Below are 26,063 nucleotides of genomic sequence, written 5' to 3' on the forward strand. Positions count from 1 at the left end.
TGGGTTAAATGTTTTTAGAAAATATTTCATGACAGATGCTAGTTCATAATCTATTTATATTTAGTACATAGAATTATAAAATGCACGCTATTCATGTGTTAACTTCTCAAACATTAAATTACCTAATGAATTCAAGTACTATATATAATATGTGAATAGTAAATTAGTACCCTCAAAGGTGAACTCTAAACCTTACACATTTTTGTTTGCTAATTTATATAAAATATATCCTATCATATGTTAAACTCCTATCTACTTAATCCAGATTAATTCAGAACAGTATGTGTTTAGCCTTTAATGATTAACAGTTATATTTAATTTAATATATCATTATTAGTCTGTATTTCATTAAATACGTGTAATATTTTTCTATACGACACTATAGAGAGGCATCTACATCACAGTATAGTCTCTTCTATGAGATTAGATTTTCTACTAATTGTCACAGATGGGTAAGATTGGAAGTCATAAATATTTTAACTACTTAATAGAAATGGAAAACCAATTATTAAGAGACTACAGTGTTAAAGAAAGGAACATTTCTCTGGAGGAATAATTGCCCTCAGACCAGTACAATGACTTCCAAAAAGGTGAAACAGGCCACTGCACAGATCTCATACACAGGAGGTATTCCATATCAATGAACTGTGTGAGCCTACAAAAATTATGAAACAACTATACCTTAATGATATACGTCTTCAGAGCTATCGTTTATAAGGAGATAAATCCTGGAAAATATGCAGATTTTCCAAAGCTGAAATTTTGGCTTCCAAGGACCATAATTTTCTGACATATGCTTTCATCACTAGTATTTTAAAAATAAAATATACATCTAGTGAATATTTGGATAGGTAGCATTATGTATTTTCATGTGAGAGAGCCAGGTAATTAGAGGTCACATTATCCTAACTTCTTAGATATTTATTAGGAGCTGAAGGCATGATTGGTTTCATTTCATGGTATTTGGGATCACAATCTTAATAGCTGACCATGGTGCAGGCTACCATCTCATAAGATGATCTCAGTATCTCACTACAGCTCTCAGGGTGCATCTACACATGCAATTAGTGCAGCTGAATAAACTCTGACATAATTCACACCTGAGTTTATTGCTTCCAGATGCAGCATTTACACATGTGCCCAGGACCACAGCATGTTGAGCCAAGTCAGAGCAGCCCTGCCTGGCAGGGAGCCTGGGGGATCAGCACGCCAGCCCAGAGCTGCTCTACCCCAGCTCAGTGCGCTGCAAAGGGGCTGCCTGGGCACAAAGGTGATACAGTGCAGGGCTAGCTGGGGGGCAGCCGCACACTGTAGCACCCTCGTGCCCCACCTAGCCTCAGCCACAGTCTACACGTGTTGAGTAGGGCTGTGCAAAGCTTCAGTCCCTGATTCAATTCAGTAGAGATTTGGCCCGTTTTGGTGGCTGAATCTCTGAATCCAAATTGAATCAGAGGGCCCTTTAATCTCTCTGAATTGAATAAGAATCCTTCAAATCAATTTGGAGAGATTCAGAAAGATTTGGACATAGACACAGCTTTAAATGTTTTCTTCACGTACCTCTAGGTAGCAGGTGGCTCATGAATGCTGCAATGGTGGGGCACATGGAGCGTCCAACAGAAGTGCGGGGGGCTCCCCAGCATGCCAGCACCAGCCCGGGAGGTGGACCAGAAGCCCTTCTGGTCCACTTCCATGTCGACTATGGAGTGTGCAGTGCCCTCCCCCCACGCCTCCTTGGCTTGGCGACTGGTGCCTCCTGGGTCTGGGTGGGCACCAAGGTTCCCCCATGGTCTATCACCGAGCCTGGGGGCTGTGCCCCCCTCCCCCCCGTGTGCTCCCTGGTGGACCCAGAAGTGGACCGGAATCACTTCCGGATTCACTGCTGAGCACATGAAGGCCCCCCCCAACCCCCCACACTCCTATGGGATGCTCCATCTGCCCCAGCATTACAGCATTAACAAGCCGCGCTGGTACCTTGAGGTATGTAGAAAAAACATTTAAAGCTGTGTCTATGGCTGAATTGCTGATTCTCTGAATCAGCATCAAATTTTCAGATTCGGATTCAGCTAAATCAAATTAGGGACAGTGATTTGAATCAATGAATTGAATCACTGTCCCCGATTTAAGCCAAATCCAAATCCAAATCCAAATCCGGATCAAATAGAGCCTGCTTTGCACACCCCTAGTGCTGAGGTGCACCAAACAACTCTGCCATAGGATAGTACTTATGTCGGGCAGTACTATCCTACAGTGGAGGTACTTAGTTTACTGCAGCCCAATAACACCACATATGTAGACAGTAACACTTTACTGTGGAGCTAATTTGTCAACTCCGCAGTAAAGCACACATGTAGATGTACCCTTTGTAGAGTAAATGTTGAGTACAGAGAGTGGCTTTTAGAGAAAGAAAGCATAGGAACTGGGCTGGTAAAACAAAACAGAATGCATCTCACTTGACTTAAAGTCAAAAACTAGATGTTAAACCATCTAAACGGCTAGTATGCATGATAGCAATGATGGTCTGAATCTGTCTTGTTGCATGGAATAGTTCAAGGTTTATTGGGTCAGAGCAAAAGAGTATGAAGGAGAATAACTCTGTAACCTTACAGTCAAGTGTCACTCACCTGGAAGGGGAAGACTTAGTTTCCAATCCCTACTCCCAGGTCCACTGATGTATTTTTCATTAAAGAGTCATTGGATAAAGTATACAAATAGCCACTGGAGCAAGGACTCTATGTTTTGAAAGCAAGGTCATAGGAGACTAACTTCAGAAAATGGTCCAGGTCTGTGAATTTTTAGCGGAAAGTGACGTTTTCCCAAAGCCCTAAGTAAAACATCTAAATCCCAAAGGGGGCAGTTTGGAAGAGACAGTGTTAGCATAAGTATTTCACATTTGGTTAAGAAATAAATATCTGTTAAGTGTTCCCCACACTCAATGCAATGTACTGGAAGAGTAGGTGCCTAACACCAGCTTCTGGATTGTAAGGACATCATGGTAAGCACAGCAAACAGCAACAAAGCAATAAACAACTGTCATGAGAAGTGCTGTAGGTTATTATCTTCTGGTATTCTATTTCAAGTGGATTCCAAGAACCAAATAGGGCTCCAACCACTCAGAGGACTAAAAAAATGCAAGAATGGAATATGGATAATTTCAGCCAATCTAGATCATGAACAGAGGATCAGGGACATCTAATGTATATGGATATTTACCTTGTGGTGTCCTGTTCTTGCTTATTAAGATTGTTAGATCTTCTGTTAGCTAGTTTTAATTGTACAGTCAAATGTCTTTTTTATGGGCTGTTGAATGGAAGAAGTTGGTGACAGGATCATGAATCTGAGCTAGTTCCAGAAATAATCACACCCTAAAATTGATTATTTGCATACTATTATTCCTTTAGTTAAAATGCTGCAAAGGTCATACTGCTGTTAAACATATGAAAACAGCTGCATTTTGTTTCTTACTTCAGTGTGTTCGGCTCCCTAATTATATCACAACTCTGAAATGAAACTTTAGTTTGTTTTTATTTAGCTAGACATGGAATGTTTGGTACGTCTATTGTATAAACATCAACACAAATACAAATATAAAAGACAAATGGACATATATGAAATTTATTTGGTTATTATAATGTAGTAATTTATAAATGCTTATCTTCTTCTAACATAGTGATTTATATTCCAAGCATTAAAAATAAAGAATGGCATTTTGACTTGTATTTTTATTGTGCAAAGCACTGATAAACAATTTGTTCATTTTTGGAACTTGTTCTTAATTCAGGTAGCAAGAAAGATAACCTCTTTGAGGAAGACTTAAAAAAAACCCCTGTCAACCACAGGCAAACTGGAATGAAAAAATATATTTAAAATATTGCTGTTTTGATTTATATCATGATATGGACACTTTAAAGTATGTATTTTTAAAAGTTTTCTGCACCAGCAACCAGAATTCAAGGCTCAAGTTTGGTTGCAGTATATTTTGGGGACTGTAAAAGTATAAGAGGATGAACAGAAGCATTTAAAAAAACCATGAAAATACTGGAAAAATGGGAACACATTATATTGCCAATCATAAAAGCTAAGAATCTTTTTTTATAATTACATCATTTAAAGAACACAATTGCTTATTTAACATTTAAGCCCTGCTGACGGCAGAGTACTAAATTAAGTTTGTGAAGATATATTTATCACTTTAATATGGCATAAGCTGCAGAGTGAAAGCTGTTAAGTGTAGCTCTACCAACTATAATTTGATTTACATTGAATCCTCTCCTTCTTCCCTGCTCCTTCCTGTGAGAAAGCATAATATTAAAACAAACTGTATAAGAATGCTCTCTTCCTAATACTTTAATGATCAATGACTACATCTATATATTAGATACTAATGTCTGGAAATGTGTGACAGTCTGAAAGACAGCCCAAGGAGAAACTGGGTGTGACTACATGAGACACTAACTATGCGGGCAAAAACCATATTAATATGTTACTAAACTGTAGTATTAGGCTACTGTATAGTAAACATCACTAAAAACCTATGCACCGACACTACTGCACAGTAGCACAAGTTCCTGTGCATGATTTAGTACTTAGTTAACCAAGTACTAAACTTAATGCACAGTAACTACAGTGCATTAACGAACATGTAGATGTGCTTATTGGGTCCTAATTGTTCTTTTATGTTTAATGGTTTAAAGACCACTTCATTTTAATGGGTCAGATCCCTGTTCCAGATGAAGCGGCATGGAGCTAAGGCTTAACTCACACATTACCTCATTCCCCAAGGGTATATAACAATGTGTTACCTTAGGGATGGAAAAGGGACACTAATGAAATTGTCTCTTAAGCCACAAATTTAGGTTCTATTATAGTTTTCACTGTTTCTGTAGTGAGTCTAAGTAGCTCAGAGATCACCAGACTACACCTAATTTTCTAGCTGTGTCTGCAATATCAGAAGCATTTGCTATGATAAAAAATGTCACCAACACAAAAGTACAGCAAATGAGGAGCATCAGTAGGTTAACTCTTTAGAAACTTCTATACACGTGATTTTAGATAGTGTTTGTATCATTTTATAAAGGGAAAAACAAAGAAAACTTAAGATATTTTATGCCCCAAATGCTGTATTAAATAATGTTAAGTTTGCAAGACAAGGACAGCAAAGCTAAAAACATATCAAAACTAAGGTTGTCTGTGAAAAGTTAATTCAGATTCCTCATTTATTATTATCCAACCTTTAATTCCACGATTCCATATTATTTTTCCATGGGACCCTTGCCACATCCATAAACAGGGTGGATAATGCTTAATGAATAAGCAGCTATTTGGTGTTTGCTTGTCATTTAGTGTGTGGCCCCAAACCTTACTTATTGCACATTATTCAAAGTCTGCCATAAAAAACAGAAGTATTAATTTCTTCATGGACTTGTATGTGGTGCTCATCACTGTCATCTGAATGCTCTAGAAATGCTATTTAACAGTTCTCCAGCACCCCAGTTACATAAGAAATCATTTCCGTTTGGCAGATTAAAACAGATTTTCCTTCTGTATAGACTAGTTATTAAAGGGAATAAAATATATTTTGTCAGTGTTTCACAACTGCTTGCTGATGTCAGAGTATGGCTGAATTTCAGGCATCACAGATTTTTTTCCGCTATTCTACCCTTGTTTCCAACCAAGTCTGACCATTCTACTCCTAATTCTCAGACTCAAACTCCTTCAAACAGACTTCCTGATCTTGTCTCACTGAAGGCACTTTGCTTCATATTTCCTCATAGAGCCAGACCTAATCTCCTCTTTACCTGGAACCTTCATGAAATCTGAGTCTTCAGAAGCCCAAAAAAGGGCTTCAAGTCCCTTGGACCACCTGTTACCTTCCATCTACTATTCTAAGTCTCCATGCTCAGCATCTCCCAGTCCCTTAGCCTCTCCCTCTTTTCCATCCAAGTACCCTCCTCCTCCACCAGCACTAAGGAACAACCTCCTTGTTGAACAGGACCATCTGGTCTTGTCCATTTCTTGCCCCCTTTGCGTGCCAGTCATTTTGTTTTCCCCTGTACATTGGCTAGGCCCTGACAGAGAAAGGAATAAGAGCATGAAAGAGGTTTCTGTATGGCACACTGGCAGCCGGAAGAGACCTCTTCAGGGCAAGTCCTGGTCAGATCATGTATCCTGAGTTGGAGGAAGGTCAGAACAGATCAAATTTAAGTAACAAATTCAATAAGGCCGCTGACAGACGTGAAAAAACCCAAAACAAACAGAGCTTTACCTGAAGAGAAAGTGCATTAGTTTGAACCAATTCCACAGCACCTGTATAGATTACGTGCTTCAGAGGGGTTTTTTAGCACTTTTATTTAATAGCTGATTGAATCAGCTATTAGATAAAAGCATTAAAAATCCCCGCTGAAGCTCACGATCTATACAGACATTGGGCAAGCCCGGTCAAACTGATGTGATGCCTCTTCCTGGCATGTGCTGTGTTCAGCACGGGGGCGCACCGAATTGAAAGTAAAGCATTGGGTTTTTTTGTTTTTTTCCCCCCACATCTGTAAGAAGCCTAAGTATCTACTGAGCCTATATGTAAAAACAGTGATTTTCAAATTGGGCAATTTTTCATTTAAAAAACTTAAAGGCACATTTATAACACAAAAGCAACCCATATGCCAAATTGCAAGTACCTGCTTGGAAACATGGAAATGCTAGAATATTCTGGACAGTTTGTATGGATATATCTTTTAATCATAGACAAAATTATGTATTTTGTTTGAATCTTGTTTTTAGAGAAGGCGACAAATAGTTGAAACCTTTCTAAAAATGTCAGCCTAAGGCAATACGCCAGTATGTACATTTTGGTGTGAACTATTAGTATTTGGCAAAAGTTATAAACAACTGAAAACAGACAGAGTTTTAGAACAAGGTGGCACTCCTAACCACACTTGCACACATGCACAGAACATTTTCTAAGAAATCTCAACTACTTTTTTAAAGTCTAGGTCCTGTAGTCACTTCTGGGCTTGGGTTCTAGAACAGCACAAAACTTAAGCATGTTTAAAATTTTAAAAAGCTGACTAGTGTAATTGAAATCAAGTATATAGTTGGGTGCTTTGCTATATAGGAATGGGATTTTCATGGGCTGAAATTATGTACTCACTTAAGTGACATGCTGAATTTGGCCCCAAATGTTTAATTACAATGACTAATTATCTTGAAAAGCACATGCAAGTTTCCATTCTATCATACTAGTGTTATGCTTCTATAACTAAATTCAGATTAATTGAATTGCATTGGCATAAAACTGATGTTATATGATAGTAAATAAGTGCCAAGGATGAAACTATGGCCATTTAATTCAGTAGGCATTTTGTCTTTCTTTGACTTAAATAGGGTTCAATATTTCAAGCAAGGAGCTTGCTAGATTGGCCCTGAATATTCCTTGTTGTGGTAGATATTTTAATTAAAAGATATGCATGTTTTCCTTCCTATTTAAGCAAGGACTGGGAGTTAAACTTGTGCAATTTGGGAAAAAGGAACAGATAGCCTCTTGCACGTGAGATGAGTCAATTTTTTAAATTTACATTGCCATTGGTAGCATATGACAAAAGACTATTCATGGTAATTATAAGTAGAAAACCTTCAGGAACAAATTGATGTTTTTTAACAATATGGAAACACTGCTGATGAAGATGCTCAGGTTTTCTTCAGTAATAATATTGAGATTTGACAACGTAAAATTGCTTTTGTAAAAAAAAATATATATATATATAAAAAAGTATAGTACAAAAACAAATAAAGGAAAATATTTCAACATACTGTGTTATTTTTCTCAATCTCTATGTTCTGTCATGAGAACATACAGTATTTTAAAATCACAGGATTTCACCGGACTTTTTTCTTTGAGGAAAATGTCCTAAACTAAATCTTAGCTCTCCCTCAGTTCTCTCCCAGATTAGTTCAGTTGTAACAGGATTATGAATTACATGCACTTAGCCCCTGATGCTGCAATACCAATACGATATGAGTGTACAATTATGTCCATGTGCATCCCAACTAAAGTGAATGCGTGTCAATAAGGAAAATAAAAGCTCTGCCCACATGTAGTTGATTGTAGCATTAATGTCTACTTTTCAAGCATGCCAAATCATATCTAGTTTCCCATTTTTTTTAAATACAGGATAAATAACCCTGCATTACTTGTCTTTCAAGACCAACACCATGCTATAGAAATAATGGTTAAGAATGGTAGCTTTTCATTTTCAAGAAGTAGACCCAAGGGACCTAAGACCTCTTAGGATATTACTGTGAGGGTCGTATCACATGCAGAGAGGAATATTGATAGAGAGGAACAAAGAAAGTAAATTAGATTAATTTGCATTGTGTAATGCAATTTTTCATTTAAACATTTTGTAAAAGGACTGATGAAGCAATCATTTAGTAGGGGAAGCAATACATAAATATGTCTAATAAAGATATCATAATGTGTAGGAGGATTAATACAGAAAAAATGTTCCCGTGAAAGACAGATAAAAGTCAAGCAAGGAAACCAACAGCATCCACAATAACATACACATGTCTATGCACAAAATAGAGTAGTGAAAAACCTTATAAAATAAATCATGTTTCTCTACATTATGTTACATGGCCAGTCTTAATCAATTTGTATTCCTCTGAAAACTTATAGGGTTTCCATACTGAAGAATGCTACTTGTGAGAATTTTCCATGCATTAATTGATAAGTACCTTTCTATAATAGCAATTATTATTGACTATGTCAAGAGAGTTCCAGAAAAGTCCACTTTATATCCAGGTCTGTATTTACCTTAATCATAAAATTCCCAGGTAAAAGAAGAAAACATACTGGTTGTCACAAGAACAACATCAAAACATGCACAAGAGACTTATGGTTACAATGAAAGAAAAAACAGCAGTGTTCTGCTGCCAGGATTGGCTTCCATTTTCACCTCTAGTGCCTTCGCAGCATCTATCTGCATGGACGAGGATTGTTACAGAAAATCAGGAGTGTAAGACAGAAGTACGTTTGAGGAAAAAAAAGTGGAAAAGTTCATAAAATATTTGAAAAAAAGAAAGAATTAAAAGGAAAAAAGTGACAGTGAGAAAGAAAAAAGAGAAAAAATAATTAATGCATCATTTATACAACGTGAGACAGCTGTTTAAAAACAATCACTCTAATAGAAACAATAAATTACACTGAAAATATTCAAACTGAAGTGCCTTTGAAGTCACAGGAGAGACAAACTGGACACTGAAGTTTCTAACTTACAAACGATAGCTTATTTGTACAGAATCAATGCATAACTCTCACACTTGCCCAGTAATCAGTGGCAACACTGTTCTGGAAGAATTACCTTCATAGGCATTCTCTCTGGTTTGGGCCATCTCTAGCCAAGTAAGTAAGGGCATACTTTGTTTTAAGTATGTCAGCAGTCTCAGTAAACAAGCTGGAGTCTTTGGCTGAATTGGGGCCTTGCAAATAGTTTCTAAGCTAAACAGAATGACTGTAAGAGAAAAAAATACAAACACTTCTAACTAGTGATGATGATCCTATGTAGTGGACTCTATGTACTTCCAGGAAAACTCAAATGAGCTCATTTTCTGTTTGGAAGAATGCTTGTGAAAAGAAAAAAGCTGTAAATACATGAGTAACAATCTATTCTACGAATATTCATGAAGACTTTTGTTGGATCAGGAATCAAGAACAGAACCTCTAGCTCATATGTAAAGCAATATTCAATACTAGTCCACATGCTAAAATATGTATGCTTATATCAGTTGTCAAATTACTAATTGTGAAAAATGAACACATTCTTTAAAACATGCCTGTTTATAGACTGTTCCTCATCACAAACAGTTTGTCAAATGAACGGTTTGCTGCAAGTAGTTCACCCAGCTTTTATATTTAGATTGTGATAAGAGTGCCAGCTTATGCCAGCTGTGAAGGCTAAGCTTTGTAATGTGGGCAATTTTTCCCTTAGAATTTGACTGAGATTGCAGAGCTCATTTTACATAGGTCACTGGACAACTAGCAGATGATACAGTTTTTTGGACTAATGGGTTACTGGGAAAAGTTTCCCATCTCCAGAGACGTTCGGGTCTCACAAACTCCCCACAGCTGACATGGCAGTGTACTGCGTGAAGTATTAATTACACCATTAATTATACTCACTTGTATTTATTGATATTTCATATGTATTGATATTTCTTTGGCATATATGTGGTGACACAGCTAACTATATTAGGTTGAATATTCACTCTTTTTGGAAATATAATCAAAGGTCCAATTTTGTAAATTTGTGTAGCTGTTACAATATGCTTACATATCTGAATCTCCATAAGTGTATGCTAGTATTTCTTGAAAGCAATATAAAACAACACTTCATTTAAGATTATGAATATTAACTAACGTTAGCAAGTTAAGTGTACCTTTCTAAAAGGATTTATATAAAAACAGTTCAAATGTAGAAAAATGTATACAGACTGGGCAAGTAAATGACTACACAGTAACTGCCATTATTGCACAGTCCTGTGGTGCCTGAGTTGTTTCTGACCCTACTGTGCAGTAGCAACACTACTGTGCAGTAGTGTCAGCATCACAGTTTGTGCCGGCTGATGCTACATTGCTGTAAAGATGAGCTTCGTTGCCATGGCTCATTGCTACGATGATGTAGTGTCTCATGTAGAGGCGGTCACTGAGTAATAGCCCTGGGTATTTAAATGTAGCTAACTTAAAACAATGGCTTTTCAGAAATGGTAATGGTGAAAGTAGAAGGGAGCACCCCCAAAAAACAATGTAGCTCAATATATATTGTGTGAGTCCCTGATTATAATTATAATCATTATTTAAATGTATATGCCACTGCCATAGGTAATACAGGATCCATTTTGTCAGGCACTGCACCAACACATATTAAGAGAGAGTCTTCCACCAGTGTTTATAGTCTAAACAGAAAGAGGGACCGAGGGTGTGAGAAAGCCTTATAATGCCCTTTTAACAGATGGGGAACTGAGGCACAAACAGTTAAAAGGACTTGCTGAAGGAAACAGTGTCTGGATTTCACTCTTATACAGTTTTACCAGTGCTTTTCAAACTTGGCCTAGAACATGAAATGCTGTCTTTGTTCTTGTGTCATTTTTTAAATAGGAATAGCAGGGATCCCTCAAATATTCACAGACATACTTGAATAGCATGTTGCAAAGAGCAAGAATATAACTAAATCAAACAGTTACTTGAGATTGAAAGAAATTATCCTTAAAATAGATGAGCAGTGCATTTTTGACGGAGTAATGTATATCAGAGCTTTCCAAATCAGTATTTTTCTTTATGAAGTATTATTAAAACCAACCTGAAAGGTGCAGTTTGTTTTCCTGAAAATCAACTAAGGTATGTTTTTAAGAGTTTAATTTTTTAGCAAATGTTTGAGAAGTTTAATTGATTTGTGACAGTTATTTTTATACCTTTCCCTCATACATATTCCACAATAATATGTGAAATGACTTTATCTCCAACTTATTGCTGTACTAGTCCCTTAAAACTTTAAGCAACATATTACTTGCAATTGTATTTAATATGATAGCTTACTGTGAATAGTACAAATAAGAGCATTGTCCATTGACACTGTGGTTAAATATTTCAATACTGTTTTTATTAAAGTTTGTTTTTCATTCAAACAATGAGCAAGCCTTTAAAGACTGAACCATTCCCAATGGGAAAAAAAAAGGAAAACTCTCTTTAGCTGAAGTAGGAGTTCTGTTCACACTAAGTTATTTCTCAATTTTTGAGCATTTTTCTCTGGTTGATTAGTTTTTGTTTTTGCTATGCTATGGATGAATGTACTGCAGTGTGCCTGGTAATGATATGCAGACCTTTATTGACTTGTCTTTCAAATGTCCTACTTTCCTTGGCTATGAGTCGGGCCAATAATGATACTGTGAGCTTGTTTATGAGTTTGTGTCTCCTTTTGATTCACATCAAGTGCTCCACTGTCAATGTTTGTAAGTGATTTCTAGTCTGCTAAGTGTAAAAACCATTAGAGTCTTTGCAGGGAATGGAGCAAGATAACTATTCCTACCCTACAGCGAGAACATGCCATTCCAGTCAGAAAAATGTGCAACTCTCCTTAATGAGAGACTGTTCTTATACCACACATTTCTAGTATTCTTTTGCAAAACTGAATATGTGTGCTATGGTTTTTGCTGGCTGTGGCTATTATTTCAGAGTTTTTTGGGGACCATCAATGTGTTGCCAGTTTGGTTATGCATTTCTTTACAGATACTATATTGACTGGACTCCTAGTCATGTGTCATATACTTGTGATGGGCTGGCTGGTAGTGACTTAGCCCAGGGGTTTTGAAAGGGCAAAAGATGATTGGAGGACTTGGGATTCCCTTTCCTCACCAATCAGGCCCCAGAGACTCACCCTCCATGTCCCCTGATTGGCCCTTTGGGTCACCTGGAGGGGGATAAAAAGGGCAGCGCGGCTGACTCAGGGGAGAGACTAGCGAGGGACCACAAGGAAGGAGCTGGCAAGAGCTGAGGCAGCGGGATGGGAGCAGTTGCCCCAGAAGAGCCTGAGGGAGTGGGACCTGCAGGCAGCACTGGGATCCTCAGCAGTACGGCGTGTGGCTGGCAGGAGAGGCTCCCCACTGGGCTCCAGGATTGCCTATGAGAGGCTGCAGCCAGCAGGAGAGGTTCCCCAGCTCCAGCAAGGATCTGAGGAGCAACCTAAGAGGTTCCCAGCTCTGCTTCCAGCTCCTCCAATCAGAGGCCAGGCAGCTCAATGTGAGGCTGGGGCTCCAGGAAGGTCAAGACCCCTAGCAGCTTAGAGCAGTAGCAGCACTGGTGGCTGTGTGGCAGAGTTTCTGCCTACCATGTGGGAGATTTGAATTCATGTCCCAGCTTTGCTGACTTTGGGTGAGTGAGCTAACAGGGAGAAATTCTTCTTGCAGTAGAAAGGGGCCATTGTGTTTTCCCCCTCCAGGTACCTAGGCCCTATATTCCTTGCCATTTGACATTTTGTGCCTTTTGTATTTCTAGTAATACCAACCAGTATTGTTTGTTCTGCTGTTTGTGTTTTACATTTTGGTTAACCCTGTCTTTTGTCAATTGGATGAATATGTCTATGATTGTAAGTGTATAACCTTTGTTGAATCCTGCCCCTTCGTGGCATTGTAGTGTCCCCTATACCCCCCTGGTTTATACTAGCTATGTTCCCAGTATTGTTCCCTCATTAAAAGGTATATGGTTAAGTTCCCATTGGTGGTCTGGCTCTGCTCTATAGGGGGAGGAGAGTCCCTACACCTCCCACAGCACTTGTGCACCTACTTTGATCCCTTCAATTGGAGAGGGGGTACCTCTTGGAGTACCGCCTAGGTTACATACTCATAGCATGAAGCTGATAGTTCCTCAAATATACCTAGCTCTCATAGGTGTCACTACTATGTGGAATAAAGAAAGAGCCTGCTGGAAAATAAAATGAAGTTCCCTCCTGTGAAATTCAAAATTGTTTAGGATTATGCTCTGTATACCCTTTGCTTGTTGTGTTCCCCAGAATGTATTCAATGATCAGGCACAAGTTCTTAGAACTAGTCTATTTCCCCTGCCTTCTGGTTTTGGTATGACAATACCCATCAAATTATCAATAACTTATTTAAGATAACTTAGTAGGCTGGACATTTCAACTTTGCTTTGCTTTGCTTTGGATGCACCAATATTGCTATTTGAAAATTTCCTGAGAGTCATATAACATTGGTATCCTCAATGCTGTGTATATAATGTATTGTATTTCATTCTTTCTTCATGGTTTGACTATAAACAAACTTGACAGGGAAGAAGCAGCCTTCATGGCTGCACTGAGGAATCTTTCCATCTGGTAGATATCACCATGACGCTTGAATATTTTGCTTCTACAAAGATGTTCACATGTCACTGTGCGGCTACTTTGCGATAACCTCTAATTACTAAATTCTCAGGACCAACCTCCCAAGAAATTCAAGCCTTACATCTAAGGTCAAATAAAGAAAGTCTTGGCACAGGAAAGGTATGAAATTATTGGTCTTTAATTAAAAAAAAAAGACACCAAACAATACCTTGCACACAGCTCCCCTGCCACTCCCTTGTAGCTGCCTGGCTGTCTGTCCTGAGGAGCAGGCAGGGAAGGGTTAATCTGCCTACCCAGCCACTCTTAGGTGGCAGTGAAATCCTGGCAGCTGGTCTGGGACTATACACATACATTTGTCTGCTTCGATGCACTGGAGATCCGGCATGTTGGAGCAGACTTGATTAATTGAGTCTGCTCTGCATGCGAGCTGCGGTGCCCAGCATTGTGTTGCATACATTTGTATAAACGGCAAAATGTGTGGCAGCACTGATAAAATGGTGCTGATTTGCTTTTGAACTAAAACACCTTCAATTTGTTTCAAAAGCACCTTCAAAAGCACTGCTGCCATTTTCTCAGCGCTGACGTCCATTTTGCCATTTATACAAATGCATGCACCATAGCACTGGGCACTTTTAAAAGTGCCTGGCACTGAGGCGCAACCATATGTACAAATGTCCCTTAAGTCTAAAAACTTAGAGAATCATGGCAGCTCTCACTAGCCTTTAACTAGAATCATGAGACTAGTAATATAGTCAAATGAGTTGAGGTACTGGTACATAATTTATCTAAGATAAATTCTTATTTGAATATTTGTGGTACTGGTAGTCCCCCTTACAAAATTCCATAGAAAGGGAGTACCATAGAAAAAATATTACCTTTTTCATATTTTTTATCTATTTTTACTGATATGACACACTTCCATGTAATTAAGAAATGGAAGCTAGCATATGGCATTGGCACTACTTCTTAGTTAAATGTATTGTCATTTAACAAATCTGCTTTCTGAGCCTATCCTGCAGTTATCTGTTATTACTAGCTGAAATGAGTTCTTACTAGGTTTTGGTTACTGGTAGCACAGTAGAATCAGTGCATCTAAGAATGACTAACTGGGATCCCGTTCCTTCAATATCCAGCAGACTGTTTCATTACAGCCCCTGGGCAGCCGTTACACTTGAGATGCGATTAAACAGTTAATCACATTTTAAAGTGTAAACTGGCCACACATTCGGGAATAAACTGTACAATTAAAACAGGAAACCAGCTGCAGCTGCAAAATATGTGTAATAATTTTGAAGCTGGTTTCCATCACATCTTAAACTGAATGTGTGGCAGGGATCACCACAGATCTGGACTGCTCCAGGGTTCAAACCATGGAGCCATTCTGATCTGCTGCTGCTGCTGCTTCGCTGATTGTTGGCCAGCTCTGGAAACTACATAAGGGCTTTAACAGCCTCATGGGTCCCTGGAACCAGTGAATGATCAGTTGATTGTTTGGCATCCAACCTGTTGGCTCAGGGGGAGCCTGGGATCATGATTCCAGGCTCCCCTTGAACTGACAAAATGGAAAGACTGTGATCTGATCCCTGATTTTGTTTCTCATTGTTGTAAATTCCCTTTGAGTAAATTCCCTTTAGATGTCATAAAGCTGTCATCTTAGTCAATATTGATTATTTAAAGTATTTCTATGACATGATGAACACTGACATCTTTGTTACTATAGGGCAAAGCATGAAGATCACAGAGAATATCACATATTAAACAAATTGTCCATCTTTACCCATCACTAAATGACTTGGGTCAGGATGAGTGAAGGTGCTTTAGTACAAGTGACAGCCATTTGTTCAAAAGAGTAAGCAAGATGCTCAACACTGTGACAGGAAAGGTCATTCTTTTCATGAGAACAGCAAAGAGATTCTTCTTGGCTGTTAGTACAAAAGACCCTTAATGGATGCAACATTTAAAATAAAACCCTTTTTCTTTAAAAAGAAAAGAAAAGTGCATAGCAAGCAGAAGAAAAACAAATACAAACAAACATGACACGAAAAACAGGCTGACAGAGCTGCTAGTTATTTTTATCCTAGATCGATTTTTATTGTTTCCTTAATAGATTTGCATTGGGGTAGAATAAGGGAAGAAAGCAACAGTGGCTTGTTAGTATAAAACCACTCATTCAGCTATGTTTCAAAACATATCTATCACCTTTACACAAGATACCACTACCATTTAGCTAACAGGCTTTTTAATAGCAATATATTACTGCTAGATAGCCTGAAAAAATCATTGGATATGTAGAAAATGTGATGACCACAATAACCAGTACAACAATAAGTCAGGAAAAGGTTTAATTAAATAAATGTTCTGCCACTAACTATTGGAAATATATGTTACTCACATAAAAGATCCTGACTGCAACAAGATTAGCAAACCCTGCATCATCTTTCAAGGTTTGCAATGTACATTACTTATGTTTTCTGATTTGCAACTGTAATGGGTCAGATCTCTCAGCTGTGATCTGGATATTTTGTGCCTGTGCCATTTTTTTTAACAGAAAAAGGCTGGCAGGCAGCTGGATCTCCCCAACTGCTGAAGAACCGGCAGCTTCTGTGGGATCCTTGAAAAGTGCTATAGCTTATGACACTAGAGGGGCTGCATAAAGCTATCCTAAGGTTGTTTTACACAATGCTGAAGCTAACAAAGGATTAGCTATAGAATCAGCTCCTCTGACACCCATTTCTTCACTAAACCCAGTAGAAACTGAGCATAGTAAGGGTGTTGTTACAGGTTACCATTCACACGTGTTAAGGGTTCTTAAAATAGGAGTGTCAGCACATTAAGGCAGGAAAAGGTGAGCTAAGCACCCTCTACTTGTCTCAGATCAGAGACAGTCCTCTGCTAGTGTTAGGGAGCTCATGTTGCAGTCATGTCAGGCTGTTCCCCAAGGCTAATTTGGGTTGGGAGCGGTCATCTAGTAGCCAAGGATATGCCGCTCCCAGTGGACACACCATCCTGCACCATGTGACAGCAGGGAGAGGCAACAGCAAGGGAGCCCTAAAGGTAAGAATCCTCCCCCCCACCCCGCTCCAACCTTCTCTTATGTTGTCTGCAGGCTTCCTTCCCTCCCCCCTACTCCCATTCTGGGCTTCCACACCTCCCCTATACCCTGCAGCTCACTCCTCCTGACCTAGCCTCTTGGGGCTCACCCTACCACCCCCTATCTTCTGGTCCCTGGGGGACTCACCCCCAGGTTCACCATTTCCACCCCTGATACCTTAAGACTCACCTCTCTCCCCCCTGGCACTGTGAGGTTCACTTGCCTTCAGGTCCCCCAGGGGCTCACCCCCTTCCTTTCTATCCCCTGGAACTCACTCTCCACCTCATCTCCTCCTCCGCCCCACCCCCCATGGTTCCTGTGCTGCTGGTGCTGTCCTGGTAGCAGGCAGGGACACCTGATGCCACCACTGCTGCTGCTGGGTTGAACCCAGCCCCCAGAAGCTGCCAAAGGATAGTGGGGAGCTGCAAGGCAGTGGGTCCCAATCTGGGCTGGGGAGGGAGGAGGAATGGATTGGCAAGGTCCTGATCAAGCTGGAGGGGCTAGATCTGGGCTGAGGGAAGTTAGCAGGGCCCCAATCCTAGAACCTTTACTGCTCTAGAAAGCCACTAAGCAGGGTAGGCATGGGGCAGACTTACCATACTTCTGCTTGCCAGCCCTCTAGGGGCAGGTCACTTCAGTCAAGTTTATGGAAGGTGAGTCCACTTTATGGAGGGTGATTAATCCTTAATTTGCAACTCCTCACAACACAGGCTAGCTTTATAACCCAGATGAAAAATCCTTGGAGTTAGCACGTGTTAATTGCAATGTGTAACACCACTTTAGGATTGGGACATGGTATGAAACTTCTCATGCAGAATAGGTAGAAAGCCCACAGTCTAATTCCTGAGCAGCTATTCTAACCAGCAGGGAACTATATTAAAATTGAACACATTTTTTTCAAATGAAAGAAGCCATGGCTCATGTGCTTCTACTGAACTCAATGGTACTAGGGCAAGTTAAGTGACCTCTCAGCAGTCCTGCTAGATGTGATGCTCAGCTCTGCCTAAAAAGTAAATCCTCAACAGGTGCAGTAGCAGAACTTTAGGTACTAAACAACAGCTCTGAATCTACAAGGGTTTAAGTAACAGCAATTTTGCAATAAAACCATTTTGTGTGCAACAATCATTTACTGAACCACACTGATTCTCTACAGAGTCATAAACAATGGGTACATTCAACAATGCTGTCATCAGTGTTCCCTGATGCTGTGTAGTTTCCACACTTTGTTGCAGAATTACAGCATGGGCAGCCATTTTAGCAGTCATTTTTGAGATACCCATGTACTAACATTCATAAATGTATTATGATTTAAACATGTGAGTAGATGCATTGAAGTCAAAGATAATAATCACCTGCCTAAAGATAAAAACTTATAAGGACCATGCTCTGACTTTCAGAATTTTGGTCTGGCTGTTCTTGCAATGGGAAAGGCAATGCTGTGTTTTTCAGGATAGGATCAAAGATGCTATAGTGAATGCTGTTTAGAGTTTGAGCATCTCCTGGCAGAACAATTCAGATCCTTTAAAAAAGCTTCTACAGAATTTCCATATGATGTTAATTTCACACCCTCATTAGGCCTTGCAAAAATAGTTGTCAAGGAAACTAATTAGTTCTACAATCATAATTGCAATAATTATCCATATCAAGAGGAATACATGTGAAATGTTGCAGCAGTCTGAATTCTCCTTAATGCTAACAAAGGTGATACGAAACAACTAACAGAAAAAGACAGTTTATAAACCATGTTTCTGAAATCAAGTTTATAAAATAATTTTAAAAGTTCCATCTCCTTTTAGATGTTGGTTACCAGAACTGTCTTATAAATGAAATCAGAGCTTTGTTCCCATTCACACAGACATTTTGAGTTTCTTATAGTATTTGCATTAATGATTGTAAATAATGCATGTAATTGAAAATGTATAAAGTTACATTACATTGCATGGAAAAGCATCAGATTAGAATTAAGATAAAAATTCCATACTCTTCAGCAGGTCCAAATATGTCATACTTTTTGAGAGATCAGTTTCTCTTTTATGTATTTCATAAAAAATATTGATTGCTTTATTTATGAGAGCTTTTACTTTGATGGGAAGGGTTTGCTTTCTTAACTTTCTCCTCCATTTCGATCATGTGCTGAAATTATAATTCTGAACTCTGACAGAGCAATGTTTCTGTTTCAAAAAGACTGATGTCCTAAGGTACATCCTTTCACTACAGGTTCAAACTATAGAAGATGGATTGGAGGTAGAAGCTGGATTGTGAGGGAAGTAAGCCTCACTAATGGCCTTATCACACCTTACTCTGAAAACCGCCCAAATGTTAATCAGTTTAGTGTTAATTGGCTTAGTGGAGCAGTTACGCCTTAAGGTGAAAAACCATCTCTGACTGTCCTTTACCTGTACAGTTGCAACTTGCCACAAGAGGCTTGGTGAGCAGGGTCAGGACCAGCTTGTGGCTTCTGCCAGGCAGAGAAAGCCCCATAGCTCTGGAACACCTAGTAGTTGTGGTACCTACTCCAGCTGCTTGGACTGGCTCTGCTCCCAGCAGGCGGAGTCAGCCAGTTTGAGTGCCTGCACCTCCTGCCTCCACTCAGACTGGCGCATTCTGCCTGGCAGTAGCAGAGGCAGTCTGAGAGGCAGCAAAGGCACTGTGACTTCCAGGTGCTCTGGAGCTGTGGCACTTACTTGGCCTGACATGTGCAGGGGATGAGGTGCCATGCCCAGCCCTGCTGTGCCCTGGCATCCCCATGCACCCTAACTCAGGAGAGGCCATTACATCGTGGGGTGCTGGAGGATTTCATCTTCAGAGGAATAGTTATGGAAAGTGTCCACACTTCAATGGAACAGGAGCAAAATTAGGTGGTTTAAAAAAAAATCATGCCATGGAGTGGCGTAACTTTAAGATGAATAATGAGTGCTTTAAAACACTTAAAAGGTGTTAATGTGCAGTCAATCCAAGGGTTAAGAGCTCCAGAAACTGCCTAAAATTACAATGCAACAAGGCCCTAAAGATCCAAACAAACTTCCACTGCTGTACCCCAACTAAATAACCTTGGTTCCACTAAATTGGATAGGATTTTACAGTATCCTTATCAAATTCAGTAAAATCCTTCCCATTTTTTCCACTAATTCCTTACATATATAAATGCCAGTAACCGGATTTCTGATATCAATTTACAGTAAGTTGTTCTTAAAGGCTAGGGATAGACATTCAAAAAGACTAAGTCTGAATTGATTCATTCTTTACAGGTTAGTCTAACCTGGCTAGGCTGAATCAGTTTGTAACTGCACGGATATCCCAGAAATGCAGGCACATGCCTGCAGTGGCTCAGGCTAGAAGCTGGGGGGTGGAGGGGCATTAGAGCAGCCTTCCCTTCCCCTCCACAATGCTGACCTGAGGGTGGGGGGTGGCCTGGCTCCGGCAGGATGCTCTGATTAGGGAAGTGTTCCTCCCCTACTCTTCTGACCAGCTCAGCAGGGAATTGATAACACAGTGTTTATCACCTGTAACTCAGTATTTATCACCCCATTAAGAAAACAGCAGAGGGACATTAGCAGCTACTTCTTGATTCTGCCTTTGTCCCATCTGCAACAGCATGGACCATAGCTAGCATGTGGTCTGTTAGCTAATGATGTGTAAGGTGTCTGTGTAAGGCAGAGGGGACTTAGGAATCTCTGTTTAGCAGGGAGTAGGGAGGGGAGGGCAAGGGAGGAGGGGGAAGTCAGGCAGACACTTGTAGTCTCTGCCAGAGCTCCAGCCAGGGAGCAGAGGGGAGGGCCCAGCCCTGCTGTGGAGCAGAGAGCCCTGCCCAGCCCAGAGAACATGCCAGGATGCTGGGGGAGTCCGATTTAACTTAAACCAGCAAGGGGTCTGGAACAGACATTGCATAAACTGGTTTGAGCCAAATCAGTTAAGTCTGATTCTGATACTACATTCAATCAGGTTTATCTCAAACTGCTGCTACATTTAACCAGGTTTATCTCAAACTGGTTTCAGCCATTTTCCAACTGGTTTATGTACACTGAATATTCGTTCTGTTACAGGTTTAAACCAGTTTTTGATCATTTAAACTAGTTTATATGTAATGTCTGTCCCTAGCCAAAAGCATTACAATAAATGATAACACAACTCCCTTGGGAAAAAAAAATAGGGGGGTGTGTGCACACACACACACACACACACACACACATTTATGAATTATTAATGTGAATTTTAGATATATATTCTCATTGATAATTATATATATAGATATAATTATCAATGAGAATGTGTGTGTGTGTGTATTTATGAAGTTGAGTTTGTAGGCTCAACAAACACACAACACACACGCACACAAACACACACACATATTATTATTAATAATTCAATAAGTGGACTTTTTCTATATGGAAATCAAATTATAGAGGAAATGTAATCAATCATTTGAAATACTTCCAGTGATCGCTCAAGTCAGTAACTGGGTTTTTGGTTGTAGCCTAATTCTCAAGGGGAACTTACAAAACACCATTCATAGACAAGCCTACAAACTACACTTCATAAATCTATTGGATACAAAAAATAATGGACTCAGTATAGACACATTACAACCTGCCAGACATCCTGATTTATGACACATTACAACCTGCCAGGTATCTGCCTGACCTGACTTCTTACATTCTCCTTTTCCCCCACTTTTTCTCCCCTCTCCTCCCCTACTTTTCTGCCCTTTGTCTTTGTGATTTCCATATATTTCCTTCCTTATTGTTGCCTCTTTTTCATTTTGTATTATTGCCTCTGTTTTCCCTTTGGCCTCCCCCCACCTCCCTCCAGTTTCTCCCCTCTCCCTTCCCTGCTTTACCTTCTGTTTTTTTCTAATTTCTACCTATTTATATTCTCACTGACATCCTGTCACACACTTAGGTTCTCTCATTCCTATTTTCCTAATCTCCTACTATTCCCTTTTTCACAGACAGCCTCTTTTCTACCTTGTATTTTGTCATTGTAATGTCTCCCTTCTCCCCCCCATACTTTCGCCCCCGCTCCCTTCTCTGCCTTACCAAATTTTGTCTGTCTAATTTCTACCTATTTACACTCACTGACATCCTGCTACATTTTTAGCTTCTCTCATTCCTTGGAGTCTCAGACCAGCAGACTCCCTATGCCTGAAGAAGGGTGTCTGCACCTGAAAGCTTGCTAAGAACTTTTTTCCAACTACTCAGCTGGTCTAATAAAAGATATCACATCTACTCAAAAAACCTTTCCTGCCTCAAGTCAGTAAGTCATTTGAACTTAACTCCATACCAGTACTGCAATCAGTGCTGGTCATACATTCAAACTTCATTTTAGACACAGGTGTTGATATGTTATTGCTTTTATCTTTTTTTTTGCATTTGACATGCTCTATATTTGGTAAAGTGAAATTTAAATGCAATATATATAACATATTTTATAAAATTATGCAACTTAGATATTGCAAAGTATTAACATCTGCTTTTGAAATGTAAATATTTCTGTCATTTATTTTATTTTGAGTTTATTATCAAAGACACTGCTTCAAAACCTGGGCTATACATCTTGTTATTGAAATTCATAGATCTAAAATTAATTTTCATCTTAGCTACAGCACATCAGAAAATACCTGAAACCACTTGCACCGAGTGAAGTTCACTCTCGGATTTAATAATCAGTTTCGCCTGGCGCACCAAACTGCCACAGGGGCTTGACAAGCTGCGCAAGGTACATTTTGCAAAACACTGGGTGAGACTACATGGGACATTTATTGCAGAGTAGACTAATTAGCCCCTCAGTAAATGTCTTGGCATCTAAACATGCAGGGCATTAGGGTGGAGTAAAGAAATACATTCTGCAGCAGGATAGTATTTGTATTTACAAGTACTATCCAGTTGCAGAGTTTTTCACTCTGCTGCACCAGATGTGTAGATGCTGGAGGGCCTGGCTGGGGCACGAGGATACTTCAGTGTGGGGGCTACCTTCTGGCTAGCTCAACATGGAAGAACCCTCATGCCCCAGATAGACCTTCCACAGCACATAGAGCTGGGTCAGAACAGTCCCCGGCTGGCAGGCTGACCCCTGGAGCCCCATACCAGCTGGGGCTGCTCTGACCTGGCTCAACATGATGCAGTCCTAGGTGCATGTGTAAAGGGCACACCTGGGATCAATAAACTCCTGAGCAATAAGCTCCAGAGTTTATTGCTTTGCATTAATTGCACATGTAGATGCTCCCACCCATTGATGATTAATTTTAACCCTTTAGATGTTGATAAGGAAAAACCACTAATAAGAAATTGCAATGTATTTGCATTAAAAAAAAATCATGCCAGCACTTAAGCGCATCAACAACATTGCATAACTTATAGATGAACTGGAACTGATAAGATTAGATCAAAAGAACCCTACTTATGACCTTGATCTTGAAAGCTAGCAAGTCTGCAAATTAATCATATTTTCTTACATCCACATGCCTCCAGATAAAACAAGCACCTTGCTTCTGGGAAAGCAGAATAAAGAGAAAAAGATTTTTCTTGAGTGGCTAGACAGAGCAGGGACAAAGCCTCATCTTCAGCTCCTTTCCCTTCCACCCCCTTTACAGGATAGTGCAGGAATCAAACTAGGGTGCAACTGCACCATCACAACTCCACTGGATCTGCCCTGGATGGACTTTGTCCCTTCCTCCATGCAGCTGCTGGAGGAAAGAGAAGTAAAAGAAGCATCATCCATCTTACAGCACCTCCATACTTCTATTCTGGGCTGAAAATTCAACTTCCCTGATTAATACAACCCCCCACGCACACACACAACTTTGGAAGGCCAATTTTGGGGAAACGGTGGATGTAGTAAATAAGTAAATATGGTGACTTTCTGAAAGACATACTTAACATGCATGGATAGTCCAACTGACTTAGTTTGAAACCCTCGTACATGTGAGCAACTACACAAAAGACAACATAAAAATTAAATACATTCTCAAAAGAACAGTAAATATATTTTAAACAACATCAGTATCTCTTAGTAACTTTTGTAATTATGAAGGACAATGTCACTAGCAGGAACAGTGAAAGGAAAGGAATTCCAGTTTAGAGTTTATAAGTTCAATTTTCCTAATGACAAAGAATATGGGGTCTCAAGGTTTAGCAGTTAGAAAGGCCTTCAAATGATAAATTTAAGTTTGGAGACTGTATTCAGAACCAATGAACACATACATTAAATATTATAAGCAAAAAAACAAGCAGTATTAGGAAACATTTAAAATTAACTTACCTGTAATAATGTTAGGTTTTGGTGGCATGCTGAACTCATACAATGTTGGTTCAGAATAACCGAGTCTATTGGCAGCAGTAATTTGCACTTCATAACCCATGGTCCACTGAAGATGTTCTAAGATGATGTGGTCTCTACTACCCTGCACTTTTTTTTCTAGCCACTGGTCTTCCTTGTCTTTCTGTAAAGATGGCAATATTAGTTTAGATTCTTACAAACTGGTGTACTAAAGGAGATATTAAAAATGTCAGATACCCTAAATTAAACCCAAACATAAGATTTAATTTTCAAAGGTTTTCAGCTTGCATGGCCAACAGACTTCAATGGAAGATATGGGTGCTTAGTTCTAAAAATGCGGCCAGTTATATTTAAGTCTCTAAAAATGGATTTAGGGGTATCCAAGTTTGGAAATTCTGGCCCAAATTTGACTTCATGCAAGTGAAAATGACCACCACAAAGAACAGAAGAATCATGAATTGTATGTTCTTGTAAGAATAAGAAACTCTTTCCAGCACTTAAGTTTCAATGATTTGGCTTAACAAAATTATTTTGAAGACACTTCCCATTAAAAACAAAGATGACTAGTTTATGAATGTAATGCATGCACATAACAGTTATAAATAAGCACTTAAAATATCTATTAATCATATTCTGTCCTTAGTCTGTATGCAGAACTTTATACAATATTGGGTAATTTGGTAGCCTTTTATTTACATGGATGGAAGATATATACCACTTAAACTGATTATGTATCATGAACTCATACACGATATGCTTTAGGTTACATAATCTTCTAAGTGGTGTATTTCTTACACCCCCCCCCCACCCATTACATCGATTATGCAATTACTTGGTTAATTATGCAAATAATTTAGAGTGGCTACACATGCAAATTTACTATGGTCCCTTAAAAAGGTCCAATCAACTATAAAATTATTGCTGAAAAATGTATAATAACTTTAAAACTGTTTTCTATCCAGCTTTAATTTGTACGTGTAGCTTGTGCCCCTCCGGCTGGAACAGCGCAGCAGCTGCAGTCTCCCAGCCATGGGGGTGTCCCACAAACCCATGTAGCTGAGATTTCCCAGCCATAGGGGTGCCCCACAGTTGCCAGGGCTGAAAGTCCCATCAACTATGGGACTCAATCAGTGGGGCTGAGAACCCAGAGTCCTGTGAGCTGTGGCACTTGCAGCTGTGGGACCTTGCTATTTGCCAGTGCAGGGGGAGCCCAGGATGGCAATTATGGGCTCCACCTGAACCAGCAATAGGATCTGATGCTGGATCCCACAAGCACTCCTGTTGTCATGTAGGTATCGCACTGTAGGAGGTGCAATTGTATTAGATCCCATTGCACTTTTACCTGGACATGTAGCAGGGTCCTTTCATTTCTAATTCAAATATTTTGCAATAGATTACCTTAGCACGGAGAATCCACAGTAACAAAATGTATTATTATTATTTATTTTTATTGCCATGGTGCCCAGAAGTTCCAGACCACTTTCTATAAATGTTATACAAACTAGACTTCTTTTTTATTTAAATTAAACGTGTTTGTAAGGCCCTCATCAGTGAAAACAGGAAAAACTAACTGATAGGCATGATGTTGAGAAGAGGGATATATAAAAATATCCTGTTGACACCTTAAGGTAAAGAAGTAAAACTGTAAAAGAAAAAAGAACATTCCATAATGACATCAATATAAATGACAGTGGTAATTCCACTGATGGTTAATATTCCACAGTACTTTCTATATAACACCCTATTTTTCAGTTGCTTACAACTGATCTAATGAGGACCAACAAAATAAGCATAGAAGCAAGAGACTTGGA

General features: G+C 39.4%; 1 protein-coding gene across 1 annotated transcript in view; it reads right to left on the reverse strand.

The window, feature by feature from the left end:
• NCAM2 (neural cell adhesion molecule 2) overlaps positions 1-26,063 on the reverse strand; it is a 260,790-nt gene that overhangs the window by 29,780 nt on the left and 204,947 nt on the right. The window contains exon 15 of the mRNA XM_025200916.1: positions 24,235-24,415. Within this exon, the coding sequence (XP_025056701.1) occupies positions 24,235-24,415 (181 nt within the window). The remainder of the gene's footprint in view (positions 1-24,234; positions 24,416-26,063) is intronic.

This window comes from Alligator sinensis, unplaced genomic scaffold (genome assembly GCF_000455745.1).
Source record: "Alligator sinensis unplaced genomic scaffold, ASM45574v1 scaffold382_2, whole genome shotgun sequence".
Classification (NCBI taxonomy): domain Eukaryota; kingdom Metazoa; phylum Chordata; order Crocodylia; family Alligatoridae; genus Alligator; species Alligator sinensis.